This window comes from Festucalex cinctus, chromosome 18 (genome assembly GCF_051991245.1).
Source record: "Festucalex cinctus isolate MCC-2025b chromosome 18, RoL_Fcin_1.0, whole genome shotgun sequence".
Classification (NCBI taxonomy): domain Eukaryota; kingdom Metazoa; phylum Chordata; class Actinopteri; order Syngnathiformes; family Syngnathidae; genus Festucalex; species Festucalex cinctus.
The window spans coordinates 10037377-10052999 of NC_135428.1; the positions used below are offsets into that span (position 1 = coordinate 10037377).

Here is a 15623-nt window from a genome sequence, read left to right on the forward strand (position 1 = left end):
ATAGTCTACCTGAGTGGTTGTAGCCCCTCATTATTTTTTTTACATAAGAAAAGGGCACCAAAGTCAGCTGTCTACGGTGTTCAAAGATCTGCTGTAGACGTTGCCAGGTACGAGAGAGCCACGTTTATCAATTTCGAAACATAAAAGCCTTTTATTTGATGTGTGCCATCAATCTCGCAAAGCCGAGCCGACCCATTTTCAAAGAGTCGAAGCTCAAGATACTCAAGGTTTTACCACAAGATGGACAAAAAAATCAATATGTGTCATGACAAGAGAATGGTCGGCAGGACCCGACAACCTCAGCGTGGCCCATCACTACTTTGACTTTTATCCCCGAGCTTTCAATGCGAGGGGATAACTATGGGGGGGAAAAAATTCTGTTTAGGAAGAATGTTGCTATCCTGTGAAATCAACTATTGGAATTTATTTTCTTAAAAAAAAAAAATAAGACGGAGAAAGAAAAGGCTTCTCATTAGCTGAAAGAAGCTAAATTGTGTTGCCCTGTTTTTAAAGAGGCCCTTTATCACTGCGGAGTCACCTAATCAAAATGATAATTATCCATGAAGAATTGTAAATCAGTCGCTGTAGATCATTAAACCTGAACACTGCCAGACAGATTTAATTCACATATCTGCAAAAGCTGCTTTCCTTACATCATATAAATGCTGCAGTACTTTATGATTCATGGTCCGCATTTATCAAATGATTACGCTTGCAACGTGTTTTGAAATTTGACCATTTCCTAAAAACTTCTTGAGTTGTAATTGTTTGAATTTATTGTCATGTGGCAAGAATGGCTTTCGTTTATGAGGGAATTCATGTTACCAGTGGGCTTATTGTCATGGCAACAAGCATATCCTCCTTTTCCCATACTGCACTGTTTTACAATTCATCTCCTCTGTCTCTTGTGATGTGACTGATACGACGAGTTTTTTTTTATTTTTTTATTCCCCTTTCTTTTCTGTTTTTTTTGGTTGTCTCTGCCAGTGGGCAAAATAACTAATTAAGATCACCATTTCAGTATTCTTAAACCCAAATTAAATGAGTTTTCCAACTTGAGCAGCACCCACATTGCCTTTCGGTGCCAAAGTGTGATTTGAAGAAACCTTTGTGGTGTGCTGACTTTACTGCCATCAGAAATGGGAATCAGCAGAGATTAGTGACGCTATCAAGGCTGGTTTTTTTCCTGTAATGGTTTCCCAGATCTAAAAGTAAGCCATTATCAGGCAAAGAACCACGTGAATTCTTCCAGCTAGTGAGGAAAAACAGCAGTAGTGAAAAATGCATAATTCGAAAGATATGAAAACGAACCTACGTGAGGATTTGATAAATGTTTTAAGTGTTAGAAAATGAGACTATAGTAATAAAAACAAAGTAATTGTCATTATATATCAATACATAGCAATATGTTGATCTCATTAGGAAGCAGTACAAATCAGTTATTCTTAGTTAAGGGAAATAATAATGCCATTAAATTGTTTTAAAACAATAAATGCATTCATCCATTCATTCAGCTCTAGTGTGACCTTGAGCCTGGTCAAGCAAACTTTTGGGTGAGTGGTGGGATGCATCCTGGATTGGTTTAAAGTCAATTCAAGGACATGATTAGACAAACAAGCATTCACACTCACATTCACACCTATGGACACATTAGAGCAGTCTACGAAATGAAAAGGAAGGAAAAATATGTGATTTTTTTTTTTTTGTGTGCTTGTGTTCACATTATACTTTATTTTCATTTTATTGATGTATTCCATTCCTTTAGAAAAGAAAAATACAATACAATCACTTACGCTATTAATTTCTATCCCATTTATATTAATTGAAGCCAAACAGTAAAACAGTCAGCGACTCACTCAGAAGCTGCTGTTGACCACAGTTCTCACCCAGACACTCACACACAGACTCACAGATGTCACATGACAGCCTGCCAGGCTCTGCCTCTTTCATGCAAACAGACATTACAGTAAACATTGTATTTAAACGCAAAAAAAAAAACAAAAAAAAATGTATATGGTCTATCACGGATAGAATTGAAGGCCAATATGATTTTTGCCGCCCTGCAAAATCATTTTGTTCTGCTTCCAGGTGACAATCTTGGTAGACGGGATACTGACCACCACGGGCTACACGCAAGAGGACTACACCATGCTGGGCTCGGACGACCTCTTCTACATCGGAGGCAGCGTGGACACAGCTGACCTACCTGGCTCGCCAGTCAGCAACAACTTCATGGGCTGCCTCAAAGACGTGAGTCTTTGCTCGACCACGTGAAATACTATCCTGCCCTTTTGAGATGGCTCCTCCCTCTTCCTATATGCTGAGGGCGTGCTCCGTGTGTAGAAAGTCAGCCTGTACTGTTGGAGGGTGTCTCAAGGAGAAACATTTAGCAGAGAGGCTGCACCATGTGTGTTTATAGCATCCTATGGGAATGCCTTAGAGAGAGAAGTGATAGTGGCACCAGTACAGTGTACATAAGTAATGCATCCCACTACTTAAGTTCACTCCTGGAGCTCGTCCTCATTTTTAATCTTTCCATAAAGCCACGGCCCGCACCTGTCACTTTGATTATCTCCATGGAGCACGTTAACATCGTGTACTTGTGCATTTCAAATTATGTCAGGTGTAAAGCGGCGTGGCACATGATCTGCTAATGCCCAATTTCAGCTGTGTCGTACACGTTTTTAATGGAAGCGCAGTCTCGTGAAAATCACGCATTTCAAAGTGAAGGAAAAGTCCCAATTCAAATCAATGAGTTGACATTCGCTATTCAAATACTTTTTTTTGCTCACATGGCAATAAAGTTTGCGTTTGTCTCTTCCCAGTGAAGCTTTCCGCATAAAACAAACAGCTAATCCGAATTATAGGATGCACAGAATTCGCCCAGCAAATAAGGTGGAGAAACTAAACACAAGCAACAGCATATGTGACTGAGTGCTTGGCAGATAAAGAGAATTTCATATTGTATTGTTGTTAAAATCAGACTGGAGGCTTATTATGTAACTGTGCCAAAGCTAGCGCAACACTTCATAGCTGTGTGAGATTTGGCTTTTTTTTTTACGTAAGTTTTCTATTCAAAAAGAAAGAAAAGCAGCATAGTTTGGTGCCACTTCATTCCCTTGGCAAAACATGTAAAACATTGGCAACAATCTTAATTTGCAAGCCCTCATGCCAGCTTACACTATACAGCACTCACAACACCTTGCAAAAATAGACTCAAAACACTCATAGTAAAAAAAAACAAAAAAAAACCTGCAGAAAATAAAATGAGTCACTAGTCACGTATTTTTGGCATCTCCACTTTCAAAGGAGACGAGTTTCAATTCACCCGTTAAACATCCGACCAGGAAGGCGACACACTTTTCGTTTGTTTCGATGCCAGTCCGTGGAAGTATGTCATCCTGTACCGTGAAACTGGTCCGCAATGTACTGTAGTCATACTGAAAGAATAACAATGAAATCTTGAGCTGTCACAAAATAATATTTTTGAAATTGTTTAGTAAGTAATTACCATTATTCATTCTAGTTTCGAGGCAGAAATTTGTGTTGGCCAATATTTGTGATGGACTTAATCACCGACTTTTTTTTCCCCCAGACCTAATGACATCATCGGCTAGGGAACCTCAACATACTGATCAGAATGTCATTCAATAAGTCTTGCTAGGGCAATGCACATATGTATGTATATAAGAGAATAAAGGCCTATATGATAAAATAAGTGACTAGATAACCTCCCAGATAGCAAAATGTGGTTGAATCAACGTTGAAATATAGTTCGGCTTAAGTGTTGAATCTACGTTGAGATCTAACGTTTAAATTATACAGAAAGCGCAAGGTTGATAAAATGTTGAGTCAACGTTTGCTTTCCAACCATATATCACTCAATATCAATGTCGTTTCAACCATAATCTAAATGAGAATCTACATGCATCTTTGGTTGATTTTACATTGAATTCTAACATTTAAATTATACAGAAAGTGCAAGGTTGATAAAATGTTGAGTCAACGTTTGCTTTGTAACCATATATCACACAATATCAATGTCGCTTCAACTATCATCTAAATCAGTACCTACATGCATTTTTATAGTGAATTAATGTGAGGAATAAATGTTTTAAGTTAATCATCATTTACATTGGAATTTACATCTAAATGTACATTATTATTATTACTATTATCATGCACATTAATATAGAACTACTTTTTTAAACTAACAAAAAATATTGGGTTAGTCCACTAGAAAAAAAAAAGTTACCGTATGTTTTTCACCTAGTGTTTCTGCAGATGTCTTACAACTTACTTGGATGTATTATTAGCTTGTTGATTTCCTTAACCATACTTCCCCATATGTATGAAAATCTTAGGACAGAAAATATGTTTAATATTCAAACATTTATTAGAAATCAAAACACAGTACTTTGTAACTGAATTCTGGGGAGAATGGAGGCAAAGAAAATAACACCCGTTTGGTTTCTGCCTCAAATAATGTTTGTTTTTATTGTATTATTCTTTTTCTTGACAAAGGAATGAAATAAACATGAAATGAACTGTAGGAACATCAGTGTATAAAGCGGTAACCATTTCACTTTGACTGTACGTCAGTCCATAAAAAGACACACTAAATTTGACTTGCGTTCGCAGTTGCGTCCAAGGCACTAGCATTGCTTGGGATGCCACCGTTACGCTCATGAGCAAAACGCAGCCAATGCTTGACAGTAACACCAAAGTCCTGCTGAGTCAGTGTACGGTCAAGCTGTCGAGCAGCAACTGAAAGACAAGATTACAAAAGAGAAGAGAGTTAGTATCCAATACAATTTATTGTTTTAGAAAAAAAGCTGTTCTGTTGTTACAGTAACTATCAGTAAGTATTAAGTACCACTTTTTGTTGAATTTGACAATGTTGGTAAATACATGCGATGTCAATATAAAAACCACTGTAGATTTATTTTAGTTAATTAGGACAATTACAGAATGTTGAATGTGCAATGTAACTAGCTACTAGCATGAAAGTGTGTCGTGTATCGGTGCCGATAATCGTCCCAGCCGATTATCGGTCTATCCCTATAATAAATCATCATCATAAGTGACATAGCAACTACTACATAACACTACAATATAATCACAAGGGACATAGCAACTGACAACAGCATCATGAGGGACAATTGCATAGCAACTACAAAATAAGTGACTAGTCACTAGATGAGCTAAGACTGGATAATACAACATCATCATCATAAGTGACATAGCAACTGCACAGCACTACAAGTATCATCACAAGGGACATAGCAACTGCATAGCAACTAACAACATTATCATTATAAGGGACATAGTGACTGCATAGTAACTACAAAATGAGAGTTACTAGATAAACAAATAGTGACTAATAAATTAACCCAAGTGGCATAGCAACTGCATAGCACTGCAAGTATCGGCACAATCGACATAGCAACTGACAATATTACCATCATAGATAGATAGTAATTGCATAGCAACAACAAAATAAGAGTAACTAAACAAACAGAATGGCTACTGCATCATCATAATCTGCACTGCAAATATCATCAAAAGGGACATAGCAACTGACCATATCAACATCATAACAACACAATAACCTTATGGCCCAACATAAAACAGTCACATATGACCCAACACAAAACACAGTCATTGCAACAAGGTCTTTTTGAAGGTAATTAACCTTTACAAAAGCAATGTTGTTTAATTGACACTTTCAGACTAGTATTACAATAAATTAATTAATTAAATGACAGTTAAATATTTACAAGAGCGCGTCAAAATAATAGAAACCACTTTGTGTTGTTCTCCACTGCAAACTATAACCACAACAATAAACACACTTTTAACTAACTAAGCGTGTAATCTTTGTTGCTATTTTACAGCTTTTTCAGGTGTGCCTAATTCAATGTCCCATGAATGCATGCTATTCTCACTTTAAAAATATGTTAGCTTCTCCTTAACGGCGATAAATGCATTTTCTCATTCAATAGCGTAACTCTAATTTGCTTCAATTTAAATGTTGGTATTGGTTTCAAACATCATTTTCAAGCACAGGCGCCGGATGATTTGCTCTCCATATTTACTCTGCAGCGTGAAGGCGCCGAAATGAAGATGAGATGTTATTTATGGGCAGGTTATTGTCCCGGCATTACTGCAACCTCCGCTCTGTGGGCGGCATGGCTGGTGGTGGTTGTTCGGGGCCCGCGCTGCTGATGTGCCAAAGTAGAACGTATTGAAGGCACGCTGGCAGGATGCGATGTGCACCGCAGCCGTGACGACGGGATGACAAACGGCAATGGGGGGGAGGAAAAAAAAAAAAAGCCCCGCTAATGAGGGCGAGTGGTTGGATGAGGCAAAGCTGATCAAATGGGATCAGCCCGCCAGGAAATGCTGAGGCGAGGTTCAGAGACGGGTCAGTCCAGCCTGGAGCTTCGCCACTAGACCGATAGGGCGCTGAAAGCGGAGAATCGACACATTTACATTCTTCTTCATCCCGGCGGGAACTAAAAAGTAAACACGGACTCAAATATGTTGTTCAAAGCCACAAAGGATATTTATGTGGGGTGGGATAAATGTCTCGTGTCACTGAAAAGACAGAGCATATCCCATGATGGATCTCTTTACAGATGATAATAGAGGCCATCGGGTTCATCGACTCAAAAGGGAAAATAAAAGCCACTTTGAGACAAATGCATCAAGCCCGGCACTGAGCAAGTGCAGACACATTTATCTGCCGGGTCACCAACTGAGAGGTCAACATTACACCGGGAGATCCAACATTGCGTCATGAGCTTCCATTCCTCTCATGCTTCAACCTTTAAAGCCAATTTGTTGCCAAATGTCCTTGCGGTCCTCGTAATCAGATTCTACTTTTTCATTCCAATAACGGCTCGAAAAAATCACGATGGATAATTGACATAATTGATTTAATTGTGTACTTACAGGCAGCCAAATGTTCTAACAATTTTTTTTCTCCCCTTTTTTTTTGTCATGAAGTGACACATTTGATTTGGTCGCCTGCTAATGGCATCGTTTCCACTTTACACCCACTGGTTGCGAGAGCACATCATTTTCTCTGCCACACTCTATAATATTTCAACTCTCCAATACACTGCATTTACTGTAGTTTATTTGGATAATGATCCCGCATGCTATTGGGGAGACTGTTCTCATGATAATTTAGTGGAATCTTCAAGAAAACATCATGCAGTTGACATAAAGAGAAAAAAAAGAGTAAAGCTTCTTTAGGCCAGCCTGTCGGCCATTTTTGTGGTGTGTGCTGCTGTTGGGCGTGCATGTGCAAGTTTTTCATCTGCTATCAGTAATAAAAATAAAAAAAAAAAAAAAAAAGCTTTAAATGATGTGTGATTTACACAGAATTAGGTCCAGTGAAGAGAGAGAGAAAAAAAATGACCGAATTCTCACTTAAAAGTCAGAATTCTGACTTTTAAGTGAGAATTCTGTGTTACTATGATATATATCTCACTATTCTCAGAATTCTCACTTTAATGTTTGAATTCTGACTTTATTCTCAGAGTTCTCACTTTATTGTCAGAATTCTCACTACTTTATTCTCAGAGATTCCTTACACTACTTTAATTCTGAGATTAACGTCATAATTCTCACTTTAAAGTCAGAATTCTGAGAATAAAGTGAGAATCCTGTCAAACTTTTCTTTTTCTCTCTTCACTGGACCTAATCTTCTTCCGTAATGATTTTAATTGTCATTTTATTAGGGATGTTCGATACTTCTTTTTTTCCCCAATTACCGATTCCACTAATACTATTGATACATAATTTTTTTCTCAAAGAAAGCGATGAGATAATTGTAACGCGTAATTCTAATTTTCCTTAGAATTGCATGAAATAAGGCATTTTTTTTAATTATCATTTTGTATTTCTACATATACGTATTTATTTATTAATTAATTAATTAATTTATTTATTTAGTATTTTGTATTTCTATATCCGTGCAAGGCCTACTTACAGGTATGGCATCTTAAAATAGTTCCTGGTTATAAAATGGCCGCAAATACCGATACAGAACCATGAAATATGTTACCTAGTATTAGTACTCGGTCATCCCTAAATGTTATCATGCTATACTGAAATGTTCCTGGCAGGGGCACACAGAGCAGGCTTGTGGTTCGCGTGTCTGCCTCACAGTTCAGAGGTCTTGGGTTAGTAATCTCGGCTCTGGCCTACCTGTACGTGCGTGTGGAGTTTTCATGGTCTCCCTGGTGACCAGTCCAAGGTCAGCTGGGAAAGGCTAGAATTCACCCATGGCCCTAATGAGGACAAATACTGGATGTATTGGATGCACTGGTGTGCTCTTGGTAGCTTCCTGGAAAAACTGCTAAATAATTTAAACAGATTTGTTAGCATAATCCTTTCCAGCTGCTTCTCTTTTGTTGAGATTTCAAATAAAATGTCTCTCTCATTTAACGGGAATTAAGCTTGAGTTTAAATTTCCGCATATTGTGCATTTAATTTTTGAGTAACATTTAAGTATAGGTTATTGACATTTTAAGGTAAAAAGATTTGACATTGACATGACCTTGTGTGTATGTAACTACCTTCCACACCGGGTGAATTTATTTCTCAGCTTTCTCAGCCCTGACGGCCCTTATTAAAAGCAAGCCCGACCTGGTGTTACTCTGCTAATAAATCACCAATGTGTTCCCATTAAATAATAATTCAAATTAAAAAAAAAAAAAAAAAGGAACTTCTACTTTCACTCATTTTCAAATGGTCAGTTTCACCATCTGATTTCAGGGCTTAATTAGTCACAGCGAGGCAGTGTGAAGTGTGATATTGGCTCATATCCCCTTTGAGCCGGCCTGTAAGTCCTGTGTGCAGCGTGGTGTGTCACCTCCGGCGCTGACTGGTGGCACGGTGATGTGGCAGATAACACATCGGGCTGCGGGTGAAATGAGACAAGCTTTATTTTTTTTTTGGTGTCCTGCTGTGCATATTGATGAGGCCAAACCACAATACAATAACAACACAAGGGGAAGTGGCACGGATGCTGCGGAAATAATGTGCGCGTTCGTGAGGAATGCGCTGTTGAATTGACTCATTTTACACAATTATGGTATATTTTTACATATATTGCTTTGCTGCCAGTACTTGTTGTAATATCAATAATGAAAAAAATTGTGATGGCACAGCTGAGTACATCAGCCACCTTCTGTTGTGCGAGCTCAGCCATGCTTATAAATGCTATTATTTGTTTGGTGAATGTTGAATTGTGATGACCTTGAAAAATCCATGCGGGTGTTTTGTGCTACCGCCATTCTTTTTTTTTTTATTTATTTTTATTTTTTTATAACAAAGTAAGCATGGGTTGGACTTATTTTCCAGCTACTTATTGTATTTTACTTTCGTTTACTTTAAATCACCTAATCCCTCACACAAGCATAAATAGTATTATTATTATTATTATTATTATTATTATTATTATTATGATTTTTAGTTTATTATGAATGCTTTTTCATTCATCATTTGTTTTTTGTTTGTTTCATTTACAGTCCCTTTTTTTTCATTAAAAGTATGTTGCTTTTTTTTTTTTTTTTTTTTTTTTTATATGCAGCACAGCATATATTTTCTATATTTTCTATCTCCAGAATGCAATGTTGTGGAGCGACGGGGCAGACATCGCTGGGAAGGTCGAATCTGTCGATGCCCGTATGAGAGATACGGCTGTGCAAATAAGAAAATTAATAAACAAACCAAAAAGCCATTTAAAAAAAAAAAAAAAAAAAAGCACTCTAGAAAAAATCCGCGAAAGGGCAAGGCCGTGAAAGATGAACCGCGATAAACGATGGGACACTTTATACTGTACCCTAGTGGCCAAGACGTGGAAAAGCAGAAGGAGCACAATTTTCGTGTAGAACGCTCCTAATAGTGTTTCCATTTATTTGAATGAGGGACGTAGTAGGACTGCCTCGATTGAACCATATGAATTTGAATAGTTTTTAGTTTTTGATATTGTTTTTTGAGCGGTCTGCACGTGATGCTTATCCATCGCTTTATTTATCGACGAGTAACATCCCGACTTTTTGGCCGGACGAATTGCCTCGCGCAGCTGTCACCTCACGGCGGCATCTCTTTCATTTATCAGGTGGTCTACAAGAATAATGAATTCCGACTGGAGCTGTCACGGCTGGCCGAGCAGCGGGACCCAAAAATAAGTATCCATGGCGACTTGACGTTCAGCTGCGAGAGCGTGGAGGCCCTGGAGCCGGTCACCTTTGACACGCCGTCCGCCTACCTGACGCTGCCCAGGTGGAACACAAAGAGGACAGGCACCATATCGCTGGACTTTCGCACCACGGAGCCCAGCGGCCTGCTGCTGTTCAGCCACGGCAGCCTGCTGGGGGCGCCGCCCGAGAGCAAGCCCCGGGCCGACTTCTTTGCCATGGAGCTGCTGGATGGTTTCCTCTACCTGGTCATGGATATGGGCTCTGGCAGCATCAAAATGAAAGCCAGCAGCAAGAGGCTTGATGACGGCCAGTGGTGCCATGTGGACTTTCAGAGGAAAGGGCGCAATGGTAAGGGAAAAAAAAGAAAATAATAATAATGTGTATGCGAGGAGGCAGGGGAGGCTCTCTGTCTGCTTCTGTTACTGTGTTTCTCTGCTCTTAGCGGCCGCATACAAAGATTTCCAAGCTGTGAAGTCACCATATGCCAGCTCGGATACAGTCACCGTGCTGTGCCCTTGCCATTTTTCCCCTCACTGCAGTGAAACATGCATGCATATGCAGTGGGATTTTTAATTACACAGATATTTTTAGCCACTATAATGCATGTGTAGCATTTTTGTTCAATAATTTCACTAATTGTCAATTTAACAGTTGGCCATATTGAATAGGATTGTGCTGTAAGTACATTATCTTTTTTCTATATTGCAAAAAAAAAAATGTATATAGAACATTAGGACAACCTTCACAAATTCAAGATCCAATTCAAAGATGTACCCGTATATCTCAATTTCTGCCTTGAGATGACATTTGACAAAAAATCTGACTTCTTTCCCAATGCCCAAACAAGCTCAGATGACGGTTAAACTTAGTTTGACGTTATAACTTGACAGCAGCTGAACCTGCACCCTTACAGGAAATGTTATTTAAATTGGTTATGATTGGGTAGAGTTTATTTTTCTTGTATGTGGATGTGTGGATTGTCATCAAAAATCAATCTCAATATCCTTGAAGGAATCCCCATTCATGATGAAAATGTGCTCTTCCTGGCATGGGTAATAATGTAACCTGTAAATTTGACTCTCAACATGACAGTAAAAATTCTGCCTATACTATATAATAGACAATGATTTTGACAGTGTCACTGACAGGCATTCATTTCATAGGTTCGTTATTGTGAGTGTTATTATGTCATGATATACTGTCACTGTACTAAGAGGTGTGTCTTGTATTTTGCACCCCTTACAAAGCTAAATTAGGGAACTAGTTTGAATTCTCAGTATGATGCAGTGCAGTTGCACCTACACCTTCACAATTCTGAACCACAATAATAAAAAAAAATATCACTGTAAAAAAACTCTAATATAACAGAATTTTACTTTTTATTCTACATTTTTTCTACATTTTAAAAATATCATTTACTTCACAAAAATAAACTATGATTTTACATGTCAAATATAAAATAACATGAAATCACTAACTGTAAAAACACAATATTTCTATTCTTTTACAAAAAGAACATATTGATTTTTAAAATACGTTGATAAATGTATCGTAATTTCATAAATATTTGTCTGTTATTTAATTGAATAAAATGTAAAATTCAACTTTAAAACCCTAAAAAAATTGATAAAATTATATTTACTGAAAATTAACTTTTTAATTTTACCATAATTTCTTTGTGAATTGACTATTTTTTTTAAGTGAAAATAACTATAATTTCTGTAATGTCATATAGATGGTAGCATACTTTGTATTAACATTTATTTTGAAATGACATCTAATGAAATAAAGTTCAAATAATGGCTCAGTCCCAATTGAGCATTGTAAGAGACCACAATATAATCGTACAGCAGTGATTCCCAATCATGGTGTGCCATGGGATATTATCTAATTTCACTTAATTGGTCTGAAAATCATTTACTATGAATAATGTGTCTATATTCATCTATCTAGGCCAGCAACATACAGTGGCAGGCTTCCATTTTTTGGCCACAAAGGTACAAGTAGCCTGTGTATCCACTTGTTGCCAATAATACAACAAAATAATAGCATTGTGTCCAGTTTACCAGATTTCACACTGAGTAAGTAAATTGGGGATACAATTGAGACAAGATAATTTATCATTATTTCAGTGTGTATAATTTTTGTCACATTTTGTTAAGTGATGGTTTTTTAATGCCAGAATTGTACCTTGGCTCACTAAAGGATGGGAGACACTAAATACGGGTTACACTGCTAAGTGTCTATCTTGTTTTTATGTGTCAAATGATTCACTTCTCCCTTACTGTTTCCAATTCAGTCACATTCCAAATGTATCATTACAAATTCTTCAAATCCAAGAGCAACATTCAACGCGCATCCTCTCGAGGCCTGGCGGAACAGTTTCTTTATTTACACTTGAGAGAAAAAAAAGCAAAGACGAGTGCCCACTTCCTCAATCCCACGTTTCTTCCTTGCTCGGCGCAGCCCACACACACCTGTCGTTATTTCCCACATGCAAAACGTTGCATAAGTGCAAGTTGACTCACCCGCCGCGCTTCCGTCCCCTGCAGGCTTCGTTTCAGTCAACAGCAAGAGCATCCCCTTTTCGGCGAACGAGGGCAGCGAGGTCCTTGACCTGGACGGGGACATGTATCTGGGGGGTCTTCCCGACGAGCGCCAAGGACTCATGGTCCCGCCTGAGGTGTGGACCGCCTCGCTGGGCCTGGGCTACGTGGGCTGCGTGCGGGACCTCTTCATCGACGGCCAGAGCCGCAACCTGTGGCGGCTGAGCGAGCTTCAGGGCGCCGCCGGCGTCAGCAGCCTGTGCACCAGGGAGACTCACGTCAGGTGCGGCCGAGACACGTGCGCCAACGGGGGGCACTGCAAGGAGGGCTGGAACCGACACATTTGCGACTGTAATGGCACCGGCTTCCTGGGGCCCAACTGTGAGAAAGGTAGGAGCCTCAGGCAGAGGATGGATGGATGAATAAGTGAGCAAAAAAATACCACTGCAAAGCTTTTAGCACACTTTGAACTTTATTTTATTCAGCACCTGGCTGGAAAGTGACATTAAATAAATATGCACGGGAAAAATATCATCCTTTAAACCCGAGCCTCCCAAATAGTAATACGGTACATTTCTACCAACTGTAAAATAATCGCTATGCAGGTAATGAGCATCATAACTCACTTTATTGATTTCTGGTCATTTGATCATGTGGAAGTGCAGCATGGTGGAAAACGTGGCTCGCCCGCCTGCCTTACACCTTAAGGTTCTGGGTTCAAATCTCTGCTCGTAATTTTTATGGAGTTCCCATGCCCTTGTTTACTTCTGGTACTTCTGGCCCAAATAACACAAAATGACCAGAGAAATTTGACAGAAGTGAATTGCAAATATACAGTGAGGACACTGTATGTGTTTCAGAAAAAAAAAATATAGAATTTTCTACACTGCATGCAAGACTTCTGAGAAGGAAAACATACCCCACTTAGAGATCGAAGGATGGTAGTCAAATGTAAGCATATTGTGTGTAGGTGTAATGCTATATCATCTTAGAATTAAGTAATTTGTTCAAATTAGAATGTTTTAGGCGTATGAAATATGTATACTGTATGTACAGTATGCCAGGACTACCAACCATCAACAAATTAGCATTAACACATTTTTTTTTGTTTTTGTTTGTCTTTCTACTGTATGACCAAAACTATCAGTCACTGTAAGCCAAGGGTGTCAAACTCATATTAGCTCAGGGGCCGCATGGAGGAAAATATATTAAAATAATGGTATATAACTTAAAAACGATTGTCGTCAATTATACTCAGATTTTTGGGCCAGCCCTAAATTACGTAGCTCAACTGTAATCTGTTGTTTAAAAAAAAAAACACGAATGCAAATGAAACATGGCAACACTCTGCCTGTATGAGTTCCGGACGTGTTAAATCTACCTGTTTTGCATATACAGTATATAGTTCCCAGAATGCACTGTGTGGCACACTTAATGAAGTTACAAGGATGTTAATCCCTGTCATGTGTATTTGTGTTTCCAGTAATTGAATTTGTGTCATATTTAACACGTTTATATTGGTCTATGATTTAAAAAAACAACAACAAAAAACAACAACATTTTTCTATTTTAAACAAACCATAACTTTAAGTTGTGCATAAAATAATGACTTCTGCAGCGATTCCATGTACAAGTTTCATTACTCATTTGAGGACTGCTTGTGAAATTACAAATATATATATTTGATTGTGGCTGGCTGATTAATTGGTCCGACATTACAATTTTTTTTTTACTTTACAAAGTTGTCTCAGATTAAACCCCTTTGCGGGCCTGATCCAGCCCGCGGGCCGTATGTTTGACACCCTTGCTGTAAGCGCTAATTGGGATTATTTCTACTTCCGTTTTTACTGTAAATACAGCATGCATGTGATGTGCATCTTTTAATTGCAATTTCATAGTGATTCATTTCAGTACAGTGAACCCCAAAGTCAACAAATTCAACAAATGGAAATCTTGAAGTAGAAGCCAGTTCATTGTAGCTTTGTGGCTAGCACGTGTGCATGTAAGTATGTGCACTTTTGGTGCATTTTTTCAAACTCAATCAGTAAGCGATTAATTTTTAATGGTAATGTAGGATGAGTTTGAAATGATATCGAAGTGATTTGCAGTCATAGTTTGTGCTACAGCTATGGTTTTACCTATAAACAAAATTTTAAAGTAACAGTCTGGGCAAATGTTTGCCATCTAGTGGTGAACTAATAGAATGCAACAACCTAGTTGGAATCGCGTGTATTTTGAAGCACACTCTTGGTACCTGAGAGAGACCACCTTTACAAGTCTACCACCAATTACTGCATTTGCTCGGTTTGTCTCCCTCGGGTAGCAGAAAGATGGCGGCGAAACATGTCAGCCTCCTGTACGGTGAGGCGCGACCTATGTAATATAATTATCAATTATTAGACCTGCGATTATTTTACAAAAAAAAAAAAAAGAAAGTATGTTGATGTAATAGAGCATATTTTTTTGCGTATAAAAAAAAAAAAAACTGATGTACTGTATGCTATCACTAATGCCTGGTGCATTTGCAAAGTCTGCAACTCCTTGTTTGAATAGAATTTCATTCCATTTCAATTTGAAAGTGAACACCAGGTTTAGTGAATGTAAATCTGATCTTGTTAACGTATTACTACCCACACACACAATCTATCAAGGACGTTGTAAATTGACTGCCTCTCCAGCACAATATACAATGCACCTCCTGAATCTATATACTCCATTAAAGCATATTAGTACAAGCACAAAGCAGGCCTGGCGACAGGGAAAGAGACAGATTATGGTAATGAAGAGCCACTGACTGTACAAACAAATTGTGGCGATGTCTAGAGACGTTTCCTAACGAATGATCAGTGTCATGAAT

At 38.3% G+C, this 15623-nt stretch overlaps 1 protein-coding gene across 13 annotated transcripts in view; it reads left to right on the forward strand.

The window, feature by feature from the left end:
- The window catches only part of LOC144005794 (neurexin-2-like), a 153814-nt gene that overhangs the window by 53315 nt on the left and 84876 nt on the right, over positions 1-15623 (forward strand). For all 13 annotated transcript variants that reach the window (XM_077504128.1, XM_077504123.1, XM_077504125.1 and 10 more), the window contains 3 exons: positions 2089-2250; positions 10139-10568; positions 12773-13156. In XM_077504128.1, coding sequence (XP_077360254.1) covers positions 2089-2250; positions 10139-10568; positions 12773-13156 — 976 coding nt within the window. The remainder of the gene's footprint in view (positions 1-2088; positions 2251-10138; positions 10569-12772; positions 13157-15623) is intronic.